The sequence below is a fragment of the Acomys russatus genome, chromosome 26, assembly GCF_903995435.1.
Source record: "Acomys russatus chromosome 26, mAcoRus1.1, whole genome shotgun sequence".
NCBI lineage: Eukaryota > Metazoa > Chordata > Mammalia > Rodentia > Muridae > Acomys > Acomys russatus.
In genome coordinates this window covers 5,526,120-5,540,785 of record NC_067162.1, presented here as the reverse complement: position 1 = coordinate 5,540,785, position 14,666 = coordinate 5,526,120, and the positions used below count along the sequence as shown (strand labels likewise).

At 44.1% G+C, this 14,666-nt stretch overlaps 1 protein-coding gene across 2 annotated transcripts in view; it reads right to left on the bottom strand.

The window, feature by feature from the left end:
- Slc10a7 (solute carrier family 10 member 7) overlaps window positions 1–14,666 on the bottom strand; it is a 230,874-nt gene that overhangs the window by 31,034 nt on the left and 185,174 nt on the right. For both annotated transcript variants that reach the window (XM_051169287.1, XM_051169286.1), the window contains 3 exons: window positions 13,609–13,692; window positions 3,211–3,376; window positions 2,300–2,351 (listed from right to left, as the gene is read on the bottom strand). In XM_051169287.1, the coding sequence (XP_051025244.1) occupies window positions 2,300–2,351; window positions 3,211–3,376; window positions 13,609–13,692 (302 nt within the window). The remainder of the gene's footprint in view (window positions 1–2,299; window positions 2,352–3,210; window positions 3,377–13,608; window positions 13,693–14,666) is intronic.

Genomic DNA, 14,666 nt, shown 5'->3' with positions numbered 1-14,666 from the left:
AAATCAGTTTCAAGTGCTCTTTGGCATGGTGACACCCTAATTGGTGACGCAGGGGGAGGCAGGAAAGCTCAACTTTCTAAGCTAGGTCTCTGTTGGCTTTGGGTCAAGCCCCTGTGCCATCAGCATGCGGCTGCATGTCACAGGGACGAGAGAAGGGCTTCAACACTGACATAGGCTTCTTTTCAGGCCCAGGCTGGGTCTAGATTTATTGAGCCGGTTAAAAAAATAAGAATAAAAAAGGACTCAGCGGCGGGTAGGGAGGGTATGGGGAGGGAAAAGAGGGTAATCAGGGAAGGGAGAAAGAGATTGGGGACAGTCAAATTTCATCAACTACAAGTAAGAAAGAAACCAAAGTAGGAAAAGAAAAGAGCCCCCATTGGAGACCACTGGACCTAGTTTAAAAGCCCTGGTGCCTGTAACAGATGTTGCTCTTTGTCTGTGTGAACTCAGTTAAACATTCTTTACAAATATTCTCAGTGAAATAAGTATTGTGAGTCTCTGTCTGTGTGTGTGTGTGTGTACGCACACATGCATATTGAATACAGTGCTCCGGGAGGCCAGGAGAGGGCATCAGATCCCCTGGAGCTGGAGTTAGCACCTGTAAACCACCTAACGAAGGTGCTGGGAACCAAACTCTTCAAACAGTCATAGTTATCTCTCCAGGCCCAGTATTATGAATTTTGAAAGTAATAAAAATATATTTTAGAGCGATGACGAAGCATTCTGCAAGTACAAAATGGAAATAGGGTTCAATTTTGGATGTACGGCCCGGAAGGGTGACTTCACTTGAGGCATGTTCCCAAGTTAGACTGTGAACCTGAGCCCAATGAAACACAACAGTCTCATCAAAGGCTGTCCATACACACAGTCCCTCAGGCAGAGGCTGATAATGGGCCAGGCATCTTTCCTCTCCACTCAGATCCTTACGAATGACGAGATCTCTCACTAAGAAACAGCACGAGAGCCATCTCCTAAATCTTATTCCTTTGAAAACTGCCCAGTTTCGGACAGACTATCTCCAGGCTATAGGACCGTTACCCTGGAGCATGGGCGTGTAGGTACAGCTATTTCGTAGTATGGTTTGCCAAATATGTCTGATGGGAAATTAGAGACAAGTTCAAGGCACAGCTGAATACAGGGGAAAAGCAGGATTCCAAGGCTGGGGTCCTAATGAAAGACCAGTCTACTGTGCATTAAGAAGTGAAGGTTTCAAAAAACAGAAGTGAAGGTTTCAATTGAATTAGTCATAGCACCCCTCCTCTGGTACCCTAGAAATCCATGCCCATCCTCTATACTTTTTAATGACTTGGCACAATTCATAATTATGAAAGGATGGAGTGTCAAGGAAAGACTGTCCAGAGTAGGTTGCCCTGTATATATGTCAGTGGGGACTTCCTTGATTAGGTTAACTGAGGTGGGGATGTCTGCCCACTGTGGGCAGCACTATTCCCTTGGCTAGAGAGTCTGGGTTGTACAGAGTAGAGAAAGCCATCTGAGCACTAGCCTGCATGCGCGCACTGCTCTCTGCTCCTGACTGCAGATGTAATGTCACTTCAAGCTTCAAGTCCCTGCCACCTGGATTTTCCTGCAGTGCTGGACTGTGAGGCACACAAACTTTCTCACTGTGCTGCTTCTGCCAGCGTGTTTTATCACAGCAACGGGAAATGAAACTAGGACAGTTTTCAAGTCACAGACGGGCTGTCTACAAGCTATGTCATCTGATATGACTAGGTTTAAAGCCACCTCTGCCACAAGGAACAGCAAACACACATTTTTCTGTGACTTAGCTGCTCTAGGATTTATTCTTACTTCACAAATCATAACCTCAAATTTAGAAAAATGCCTCAAATAATAGCAGTTAATTCATTATTATTTATTGACTCCGAACAATTGAAACAATGCTCTGAAAACCAAGAACCTAGTGTGAGCCCAGCGCACCAAGTCACGGACCTGACAGAGTGTCAAGCATTGTTTATGTGTATGAATTAGTTAAATAAAAAGATAGTCTATTTAAACAGAAGGGAGGAAGAGGAAGCTTCAGAGAAAAGACTAGATGCATTTTAAATACCATGAGTCCTTACGCCTTGCTAAGACAGTCAGGGACCGTATCTGCTTGGTAAGACATAGGAGAAGGGCGGGGCTGCACGAGGCAAGGCCCCGGCATGGACCCTCTGGCGGTGTCTATGGTTTGAAAGTGGCAGCACTGGGAGAAAATGCTCAGCAAGACAGGAGGAAACACAGGACAATGTTCTGATAGTAGACAAATAAAGAGACCAACAGGAGACACCGCAGCACTTACCGTGTTGAGAAGAGGAAGGTCACAAGCATGAAGCTCAGCTGGACGGAGACTACTGAGGAAGAGACAAAACAAGACAGCAGGCTGAGTGGGAATCGGCACCGCGGAAGTCTCCTGTAGCCTGCTGAGCGATACCTCGAACCCATCTGAAATCAGAAACCGCTAAACTGACAGAGGCGCAAATGGCTACCCATCAGGCATAGCCTCAGACATGGCCTATGACGTCAGCACTCTTGGAAGGGCTAGCACCCACTGACTTGGATTTAATGATCTCATTTGTTCAACTTAAAAGAAATGGCTTATACTGGGAGCCAAACAGCACAGACATGTACATAATGTGCACCTTGAAATAACTCACCTCAATGTTTAAATAAATATTATGTAATATTATAGTATTAATGAAAGTTTTGCTTGGAATTACAGGATGACTAGACTACAAAGTTGCTTTTTTTTTTTTTTTTTTTAGCTTTAGTAGTTACTGACAGTTATAGTCTGCTGCTCCTAAAAAGCCATTCCTTATAGAAACTGCCTAGAAACCACGATGAAAACTTCACCGACTGCCCGATGCGGCTGAATTCTTGTAGACGTACAGTGACATTGTGTGTCACCAATCCTTTTGAAATCACCGTAAGAGACTAGGCCGAGTTTAACTTCGGTTGGTGACTTACCGAAGTACAGCACACACTGAGCTGAGCGTGACACAAATTAGCTTCTCTCCTTAACACACACTACGGCGGGTCAAAAAGTGGTGTGTGAAATATAAAGGCAGACTAAGCTCACAAATGTGGGGCTGATGTCTTTCTGAAGGGCGTACAGGTAAGATGAAGCCGCCGAGTACACAGAGCATTAGGCGAGCTTCATCACGCAGCAGAGGAGGCCCGGGATTGGCCGAGACGCCCGTCCCTAAGACTTACTTATGAACAGCACAACGACGAGGCTGAACAGGTCCAGGTCGATGAGCGGGTTGGAGAACGTGTCGCAGAAGGTGGTGTAGATGATCATGAGGAGGACGCTGCTGCTGACGGCTCCGAAAGGGGGCTTCTTCCTTTCCAGCCAGTCCTTGATGTATCTTCGGATGATCTGAAACACAGAGAGCAACAGGTCGCCTCTTCGCTGAGCTGTAGGAAGCAGAACTGGGCAGCACAAAGTGATTCTGACAGCGCAAAGACATAAGGGGAAGAGGATCGTTTGGATGATGGCCACGGTGGATTTCAAAGCTTCCCTTCCCTTCCCGTCTTCTTCTGGGGGAATTCGGGATATGTGGTGCAACTTCCACTGGGTGTCCGTAATGAGAGCGAATTTTCAACCGCACTCAAATCCATCCTTAATCATGCCAAATGCTCTTTGCTAGCTGTCACCGAGACGTGCCCATTAAGCCTCCCCCAAGTTTATGTCCTCTGCTAATCTTAATGGATGTGTGTAATTATCACAGTCCCCTTTGCCTCAACAGGCAATTCCAAGTGCGACTTTGGGAATCTTAAAAATCTGACATCTTCAAGAATTTCAAGACAGTAGATAATCGAAAGTGATCCATGGAACATATTAATATTTAAAACACCAGCGATGCACCAGAAGTTTTTAATTAAATTATAACTCATGCTTGAAAAGCAAAAGTGCATGTGTTGTGGGGGTTTAAATAATTCACATCTGAATATCTACAGTTTTTTTGTGAATCCAAAGACAAATGCCATTTGTACGCTTTTAGAATTCTAAAATTAATACTTAAAAATGAATAAACCTGTCCTAACTTTTCTACAAAAGGACTGCTAAAATAAAAGTTATAATGTAGTACCTTCTTATTTTAAGACCAAATCAGATACTTAGAACCAGGGCAGCCTGAATACTGGTGATACTGTTTGCTTGGGCATGAAAGTCAGTCCTTTTTCTTTTAAAGGAAGTGGGGTGGTACAAGTCCATCACAAGGAAGATAGCGGAGACGTTTTCAGTTTTGAATCTCTCACTGTCCTACATAACTGAATGTGAAGTTTCACAATAGGCTGAATTACCAGGGATCCATTCGCAGTAATGAGGTCAGGGAACCCATGTATGGTGGAAGGGTTCTATCAGAAACCATCCTGCCATCAAAAATGCTAAATTTGCCATGGAGCACAGCCTTAACTACAGTCATCTCTCCTGGCCATGGTTGTTTTCTGCAGTTTCAGGTACCAAATTCACTTTCAATATGGCAAGAGAACATTCAAGAAATAAACAATTCACAAATTGTGAATATATTTTATTATGGTTGTAGTTAATCTTTTACTGGGCTAACTTATAAATTAAAGTTCAGTGTGTGTCTGTGTGTGTGTGTGTGTGTGTGTGTGTGTGTGCGCGCGCGCGTGTGCGTGCATGTAGAATAAACTCTATGTTGGGCTCAGTTCCATCACGGCTTCAGGCTTCCACCAGATGTTACCCCAGTGGGGAGAACGCGGGACACCGCACTCTCTCAATTGAGCCTTCTTAGTGAATGGCTTCTGAATCTGACTAAATAGGTGAGAGTCTTAGCAGAAGGCTGATCACTTAGTACCGGGTGCAGGGACATGACCTTCAAGGTTATGTGTAACGGAAACAAAGAAGAACAAGTATTATAGAGTATTATAGACTGGGTAGGATTCTTTTAAAAAGTGGATCTAATATTAAAGTAGAAATTGGCTCATTAAATTACTGATGGGGAAGGAGCGCTCTCAAACTTTTTGATTTTATTTGTTGGTGTTCATTTCTTCCCTTAGAGTTGGAAATGCTCTGGGTAGAGCTTAGAGCAGGTCTGCTGCCCAGTGTTATGGAACATGAATTCCAGATTAACAGCGTGAGAGGCATCATGGGTGATAAGATGGCCTTGTTCAAACATGACATCGTGGCAGGCTACCAAGGACTTAATTTAGGTCAGTTCATAAAATACAGTATGTCAAATATAGTCTTCCAATTTTTAACAGCCCAGCTGCTTTAAAAATAAGTGGGAATAAATGAATGACACCTGTGGCAACATTTACTCCGTTGTTTGTTTTTCAAGACAGGGTTTCTTTGTATAGCCCTATCTGTCCTGGAACTCAACTCTGTAGACCAGGCTGGCCTTAAACTCACAGAAATCCACCTGCCTCTGCTCCCCCAGTGCTGGGATTATATGTGTGTGTCCCCCACTTCCTAGCAGAACTCTTATTTTAATATAGATAGTTAAAAACATACAAGTCCCTTCCATGCAACAGGCTAAAATGTATGATCCCAATTCCCAGAGTAAACATGTCCATCTCTCACCACCACATCTCTTCCTACAAAATAAATAAATAGGGCTGGAGAGATGGCTCAGTGGCTAAGAGCACTGACTGCTCTTCCAGAGGTCCTGAGTTTAATTCCCAGCAACCACATGGTGGCTCACAAGCATCTACAATGCGATCCGGTGCCCTCTTCTAGTGTGCATACAGATAGTGTACTCATGTACACAAAATAAATAAATCTTAAAAATAAAATAAAATAAATAAATAAAAACGAGTGGGTCAGAGTTTGGCAGCCCAAGCCACCTCAAAGCAAAAGCAAATCTCTAATCATCAATCAAAATTGTGAACAGTAATTTGATTTAGTTAACCTAATAGTCTCTTCGAAACCTCATTACAAGGCACTTGGTCTTGTGGTAGCATAGGATGCTTTCAATATGGCAAAAAACAAGGACCCCCGAGTCAGAACCCTCTTAGTGTAAACACATCCATGGGTCAGTGCCGGACACTTAATCTTGATGAAAAAGAAAAAAAAGAGTCCTACAAGTTGGGGGCTGGAGGAGCCCACAAGGGCAGGGACAACCCTGGAGGAAAGCAGACTGTCATGAGAGGCCCAGCCTCACTGTGGTATAGGCCATGTTCCCTCAGTCAAGCATATTCTACACCCGTCCAGCTCCACAGAACCTTTCCACCTTGCCTAAAACTCGGTTCTCAGCACAGCTGTTTTTGCACTGTGCAGTCAGAAAGGCGATCTGAGTGGATAGCTGCTGATGTACCTCACAGATGTGGTCTGGCCACAAGCTCCAGAAAGCATCACCCCTTAGTTCAGCAACTACTTCTGTCACAGTCATATTCTGTTTCCTAAGAATGTGTGTCACCTAACAATTCTCCAGACTTTAGCCTCGGTGACAGTTTTAGTAACCATACAGAAACCAGAGCTTTGCTAGAGACCACTGCTTCATGAGACTGTGCCAGGAGAGAATTCTCAGGAACAAAGACAAATCAGTGTGAGGTGGGAGCAGGCACCCAGGCGGGATGGCCAGGTGTATCTTTGTTTAGAACTTATACTAAATTCATTTGCCCTCAGTGCTTGGAGAAACTTAGGCATTAAAAATTAAGTGACAAATCCTCATTAGCTTGTTTGCTTTTCCCAGTAGAGAAGGGGGCGGGGAATCTCCCACAGGAAGGCTTTCATTTTATTGTCTCATCTTTAATATTTTGATTTTCGCTATTTTAAATTAAGTAGCAGGCAAGGCTATGGGAAAATTAAATTGACTGCATTTCCAATAAGCTGTGTTTCATATCAACTGTAATATGACTTCAATTTAGGAACCAGTAAAAGTGACACATCTTAGGTGAAAAATGTTGACATACCAAGATAACTCTGAAGGGTAATATTCATCATTTTGGTTTGCTTAATCTTTTTGGTCAATATTTTTTCTTTCTACTCTGTCTTTACATTTATAAACTGAGTTTGGAATGAGAATATATGATGGATAGTTCCTCATGCTAAGGCTGACTTTTAAATTTTATTTTCCCTAATGGTGGTTTTAGGTTCTCCTGTGTTCACCTTCTATTGCAATGAATTCATGTATTTTCATAAAGAGGTTTTTGTCTCTTTATTAACATCCCATGGAATGGATGCTGTAAGGTGGGAGGTGTTAAAGCCAATGTTTATAATACTTTTCTCTTAAATTGTTTTTTATTACATATTGATTGGGCTTAAAATAATATCAGCATACTTTAAAAAGTATAAATACATAATAAACTGAGATGATACATATCCATTGGTTGTCACTCATCTGAAAGTGACAACAAGCATCACTTTGGAAAATCCCTGCTTTTACTGCACTTCAGTCTCGGAACGATGGTACAGATGCTGGGCATGCAGCTGACAGAGGCAAAGAGAGCCCAGACGAGGGGCTTGAACTAGAAAAACAGTCACATGTTGAGTAAGAACACACTTTCTACTTGCTGAGAAAACCCAGGAACAGGTCATCGTACAGACAGGAGCCAGGTGGCACGTGACCTTCAATCCTGACTCTATTCCTTCCTTTGACATGTTGGGTGCATGTTTTAACTTCCCCGTGGCCCATCTGTGGAAAGGATACAATGAAGGTCATAGTAAGGGTTGAGAGACTGACTAAGCCTTATAGGCTTTAGCAGCTGCCTGTGCAGATGAGTGATCTTCACTCTGAATTCTGGTTCTGGGTTGGTGATGTGTCTATCACTGCTGAAAGCATGTCTCACCCGCAGGACAACGTGACGGCACCACACGGCCGTAGGAGTAAAAGAACATCCCAAAACAGGGCAGCCCCGCTTCACCTTCACGTGTGCAAAGTGGCCGGGAACGAATAACACTAATGTCATCCAGCTTAAGCTAAAGCCCACTTAACATGAACGGCCGACTCCAAACCCTGAAACAAATCGTGAGTGGAAAGACCAGAGAACTCATGATAATGTGCAGATATGCACCGTTATTGTTAATTCAGAGAGAGACATGGTGGGCTATAGTGTGCTACTTTGAAAACCAGGGTGATAGAAAATAATCAAAGGTGATAGAAATTCAGTTTTATTAATGTTTATTTATAAATCCTCCTTAAGTACGATGCATATAAGAAAAGCATCTGTCGCAGGCACTTAGAGCAGGGCTTATCAGGAAGGAAGAAAAACACTAAAATGGCACAAATCTTCCTTCATCAAGAATGGGCAGAAACAGCCATCTCCTCACTGTCTGGGAGAGGCCAGCCTCATCCCAGTGTCACGGTACAAAAAAAAAAAAAGAAAAAAAGGCCCATACGGGAGGCCCAGAGCAAGCCTCCCAATACCCAAAATCACCCCAGGAACAGATCCACGTGTTACCATGAGTAAATGGCTCAAGAATTTTTGTTCCACTCACATAGTTACTCTTTTCTTCTTCCCCCAGTCGCTTTGTTTGTTTAAGAAATAATGACAGAAATCGAATTTTAAAAGATTCATATAACAGATTGGAGGCATGGCTACTTTTGTACTTTGGCCCCTTCTGTTACAACTGGCAAGCTCAGTGTTGCCCAGTGTCGCTTTCCTCTCATTGAGCACACATGGGCACTTCCTACAAGGTCCTCATAGGTCACAGGACACAATTTAGTGAGTTGATGAGCTGAAGATCAACGTGGAGCTACACTAGGCAGACAGGGCCCTATCTTTGGGGAGCTTACACTCTAGTCAGGGAGCTGAATGGAAAAGAAACCAGCCAGCAAGAGGCAGGAAATGAAATGTATTGAATAGTTTAAATGAGGTGACTTGATTGGGAACCAGTGGCAACTGGGGCAGCTGGCGCAGGAAGCTGAAGGGGTGGGGTCTGTCTTTCTAGGGAGGTGGAAGGTGGCAAAGACCAGGGCAAAGGTTCCAGAGAAATAAGACATGGTGCTGTAGAAACAGCAGGTGTAAAGGATGGGTAGAGGCAGGGGTGAGGCAAAGGCTCCTGAGAAGACAGGGTGCTGTAGAAACAGCAGGTGTAAAGGATGGGTAGAGGTAGGGGTGAGGTTGTAAGGGAAGAACACAGGACCTAAAATGGAGGGTTGGGGGAACCTCACACGAGACGGGGTGCAGGGCCTCCAGCTGATGCCGTGAATTTGAGGCAGGATGGGACCATGTGGTTGCTGCACTATGCAGGGAGCTCGGTCAGAGTCTGTGAAGTAAGGCAGAGCTGGGCTGAGTGAGAAAGTGAGCTCTTCCGGGGAAGGGAGCCATGATGGGTCCTGGGATCGAAGCAGCTCAGCTGCGCACAGACTAGGTAGGTGGTCGGGTGCAAACAAGGACTGAACTTCCGTGCAAGGTGGGGGAGCTGAGACCCGGAAGGAGGGTCTTCAGGGCTAGACTGTTGGCTTTAAGCTGGGGCAGAGGGGACGTGAAGGATGACAGCAAGTGGCTAGCGGCAAGGCCACTGGAGGGCTCTTAAGCAGGAAGAGTTGCGGGATGAGCACAGATGAGGTAAGCAAGTGGAGCCTGAGACTCGAGCTGTTCCACAGTGACCCTCAGTCACATGAGCTTGCTGTTGGCTTGGAAGCACTTTTCTGTGCATTAGAAAAAGGAAGGACTTCCTTAAAATGCTGTATTTCCTCCTGTCAGAGAACTGTAGTTCCCTGTACACTCCAGATATATGCTGTACACGCCTCCGACGGTGTAAAACGAGCACGTTTGTTGGGAGTGCTGCATCCTCTTCCTGCACACAATCTGGAAGATACTGGAACCTTCTGACAGGAGAGGTGCTCAACTTCCCTGCAGTCCTCAGGGATCTGACGCTCACTGTCCACGGGACAGTGCTGAACTAATACAATTTATTCCTGTATGCAGCCCTCTGCACCCATGGGTTTGTAAATTAAAAGTATTCGAAAAAACTTACTGAATCTACACAGGCTTATTTTCCTCACTGTTCTTTAAACTATTTACACAACATTTGAACTGCATTGGTTAGGGATTATAAATAATCTGTAGAGGATATGTATACGCCATACGCAAACACTCTTATCATTTTGTAGACCCTTGGATATTGTTTGTGTGGATTCGGGAACCAATCGCCATAGGCCCTGCGAGACAGCTGTACTTAGTTTTGTTTTTAAGATTTGTTTTGCAGGTGATTGCTGGAAAAGAAAAAGTCATTGCTATCTAGCAGCTTCTATATACAGACCTAAAAACACAATGCTGAGCAAACAGCGATGTAGGAAAAATGAGCGCTGGGCCCCCTGTGGCTAAGTTCAAAGTTCTCTCTGTCAATCTCTTTGTATAGCTTAAACCCTACTACTGAGTGCGGTGTTGAAAACCCCTGTGAAAGCCACCCACGGCGCTCACCACTCAGGCTGACTGACACACTCAGCAATAAAGACGTAAGCCGGGAGATGGAAGCACTTAAAAGAAATCGTCTCCACTTCCAGTTCACAATAGACGACCATCTCTTGGATAAAATACGTGCTGAGCCCACTAAGGGGGAACCGGAACTGAGTGCAGGCCAGGGGAGTGGGACCAGGCTACTGCACGCTGCAGTGAGGCTGCAGTGAGGCTGCAGTGAGGCTGCAGGAGTGAGCAGCTTTCTGCAGAAAAGATGGAACAGAAAGATAAAGCCAGAGGGTGTGTGGGGCGCATTCAGGTTCACTCACTCAAGTTATAGAGACTGCGGGCCAAGGATGTGACAACCGGCAGCACACACACAGACGTTCTTAAGAAGAGGGACACTACAGGTGGACTCACTGCTAGGGCGACCTGGGAGGCAGTGTGATCTCGGGTGGGAACTGGAGAAGACTCGGGACAGAGAACAGGTTCAGGTGGGTGGGTGGGGGGTGATGGCTTAGACAGGAGATGCTGCCATCTCTCACACTGAATGGCGTAGCAGATGCCAGTTGGGAAAGACCTCGAGAGAGAAAGGGTGGCATTAGTGTCTTCCTGGACGCAAGAGGCAAGGATACAAGGAGAGGACGGAGGCAGTGCTGCTGACTGCCCACTCTTAAGATTAGAATACAAGGGAGGGGCAGGCGGGCAGGCTCCCTTATCGCATAAATCCAGCCGCCAAAGGTACCTAAGAGAATGAGATACAACGCTGCCCACGGAGCTGTACGTGAAGTCTGTACATGTCAAGGCCCACGCTTGGGTCCCAGTGCTGAGCAGGGCAGTGGACACATGCCCCCATCCTCAGCCCAGAACTCCTCTCCCATTCACAACTGCTCACAAAGGAAAAATAGTTTCCTCCACTCAAGTTTCACTGTGCTGCAAACCACAATTGCGGGAGGCCCCACGCCCAGCAACAGATGGCCAGGCTCAGGGTGTGGCTGGAGATGTTTTGTCTTATGACACTTTGTTTGTACTTTTTTTATTTTTTAAATCTTATCTTTTGCTTATCTATTGTGGTTTCCTCTTTTGTGTTTTTATAGGTTTTGTGTGCATGTGTGTATGCATATGTGTGTATGTGTTTCTTACAGCTTTTTTCTTTCCTTTCTCTGCCTATTTGCTTTATTTTATTCTGGTTTGTTTGGTTTTTATCGGCTTGTTTGGGTGGGGCAGTAGGCAGGATCTGGGAGGAGATGAGGGAGGCAGAAACTGTGATCAGGACATACTGTATGATAAAAATTTATTTTCAATTTTAACAAAGCTATTCATTTTTTAAAACTGCCTTTATTACTTTATAACTTGCTGAGTGTTTTACTACTGGGCAGAGAGACGATGAGCAATCTAATAACCCAATATTTTCTCTGGGTAAAGATTCCTTACATAAAGGTTGACAGGACTCCATATATTTAAAACTGAATTGTGTGGGCACGCATGGTTTTGTCCATATATGTTAAGGCAAGTATTTATAGTTAATTTAGATATTTCCAAGACACACTAAGAGAAGAACTGTGTGTTCCAAGTTGTCATGGGAAACATGAATGCACACTGATGCTGTTCACAGTGGAGAGATGGGGCGCACCATGCTTCAACAAGGCAAGAGTACACTGCATGGAGGCAGAACCTTGTTTTCTTTCTTTCTTTCTTTCTTTCATTCATTCATTCATTCATTCATTCATTCTGCAAACACTTACTGGATAAATAGCCTGGGGATGCACCATGGCCTCTAAACTCATGGAGCTCGCCCTGAGACAAAGGAGGGAAGCAGCTAGCAAGCGTATGACAGAAATGTGTACCAGGACAATCGGTGAGACAAGAATCAGACCGATGAGGGGACATGGCACGGATTGAAGGAGAGATGAATTATAAAAGAGTCAAATGAGTAAAGTGCAGTGGTGGGAGGGCAGGCAGGAGGACAGAAGGAAGGAGGCCCAGTGGGAGGGCAGGAAGGGGGACAGGAGAGAGGCCCAGTGGGAGGGCAGGCAGGGGGACAGAAGGAGGGAGGCTCAGCGAGCCAGGGGAAGACATGGGACAGAGGCTGCAGAGGCCCCAGGGGACATGCTCATTCAAAATCCTTGTTATGTGATTGGCATGGGGATGTATTTTCAACTGTTACTTTGTGTTTAATTAAATCATCATCTTTGATTGCTTCTAAATCACTTCAATTATGTAAAATTTGGCCTATTTCCTAAGTGTAAGATTAATTAAAAAAAAAAAAAAAAAAAAAAAAAAAGCCTGTGTTGTAGATGCTGTGTTGCCCCGCATGGAGCTAACCGTTTGTTACACCTTCCCTAGGGTGTGAGTGAGACTGGCCTGAAATGACTGAGAAAGTCTGAAGATGATGTATTCTTGCCCCAATACGGGACCGAGAGCTCTGCACCGGAGCCTTCGCTGGGAAGCCGCCTCCCACCTTGCTTCCTTCATCCCTATCCACTGCTTGTATAGAACCGTCCCAGAATCCCCTGCCCACAGTGCCCCACTGAGACCATGCTAAATACCATCTGCATGGATGACATCATATTTATGGACAAGGTTTGAAAGGGTTGTGTCCTGTTCGGTATACATAGCAATCTGATAAAAATGGCGACTATGACGACGACGACGACGACGACAACAGTGATGATGACCTAAGCTGTAGTGTTCTCTTCTGTCAGACTATACTCTAAGAACTTTACACCCATCAATATTTCATTTAACCCTAACAGAACTTTAAGAGAGATACTGTAATTACAATACTTAATAAATTGTGACTGGGAGCTAGGAGATTAAACGATTTGCCCAAGGTCATCCAGCAAATGAAAGGCAGAAATAAATTCAGGGTCTAGTTGCTCTTACACTTCTCTTAGACCTACCGCAATCATTGTACATTAAATTCTAGTCTCCATGATGGTGGCTTCTCATGATTCAAACCCCCAAATTAACAAACCACCCAACAATGAAGACCCTCATTTACGTATGTACGCTTATAAGCAGGTTTACAGCAGTGTCATGGAGAGCTGCTACAGGAGAGCCCCTGTTGTTTAAGAAGAGTGTAAAGCTCGAGGCTCCAAGTGGCATCTGTTTAGGGAGTTCTCAAGTAGAAAACCAAGGGCGAAGCCGGTTCATGTTAACTGAAATTCAAAGAGGAAAATGCTGAAAATGCGTGTTTTCAGTCTCCTTTTTTTTCATTCTTTCCCCTCATGTACCCTGACCCAATGTAAGAATTTTCAGTATGACCTGTATGGAAAAGAACGGCTGGACGGCCCTTACCTGACCAATAACAAGAGGAACCACCACTGTCACGAAAAGCTGAGAGAAAATTGATGTAAAAGGCACAGAAGAGGAGGAGCCAAGCTGAAAAACAGGAGAACAGGAGTTAAGACTCACTGTGACCCAGTAGCGAAATATTGCAGTCAAGTCAATAATACAATAAACGAATTTCATTCCATGAATTTCTCTCACAAGCACCAAAAATTTGGCAGTAATCAACAAAGAGTGAGCAAAGCTGCCTCTGTTTTTTTTTTAATTTAACATAAATAGGTTATTATTTTAACATATAATTTGGAAAATTAAGATTAAGGAAAAATTCAAGTTACATTTTAAATACTTTTTATTAACATACTTTTGGATGGTGGAGTTGTTCTACGTAAACCATGATACTCCACCTATATTCATAACTTATGCGATTATTGCATCATTTATAGATTCCTAGAATAATAAACAAATATGTCTCATTCTCTTATCAGGACAACATTTCTATTGATGCAAATAAAATATTCTCTAACTTTTCTTAAGTCAAAGACAATGAATCTTAGATCCTTTACAATTCATTATTAGACAAATCCTAAAACATAATTTCTTTTTCTTTTTTTCATCTCTGTGTGCATGTGGTATGTGCAGGCATGTTTTGGAGCAGCTATATATGTTCCACAACACGTGTGAAGGTCAGGACAACCTGAGACACTGGGCTTTGCTTTCCACTTTGTTGGAGACAGGGCCTCTCACTGCTGTGAACATCAGGGCACTGGCCTGCAAGCTACTGGCAATTCTCCTATCTCAGCCTCGCAAAGCTTGGAGTATAGACATGCACTACTGTGTTCGGCCTTATGAAGGTCCTGGGGATTCGAACTCATGTCCTCAAACGCTTGTGTGGCAAGCTATTTACCTCCTGAGACATTTCTCCAGTCCTCTACTTTTCAACTTAAAATTTCAATACACCTCTTTTAAAATCTACATGCCTCACCAAGGATCATAGACCCTATTTTTCCCCTTTACCCTTTTTAATTCTTTCTTTGCTAACAGTTGCCATCTCAGCTTCATAGTGCACC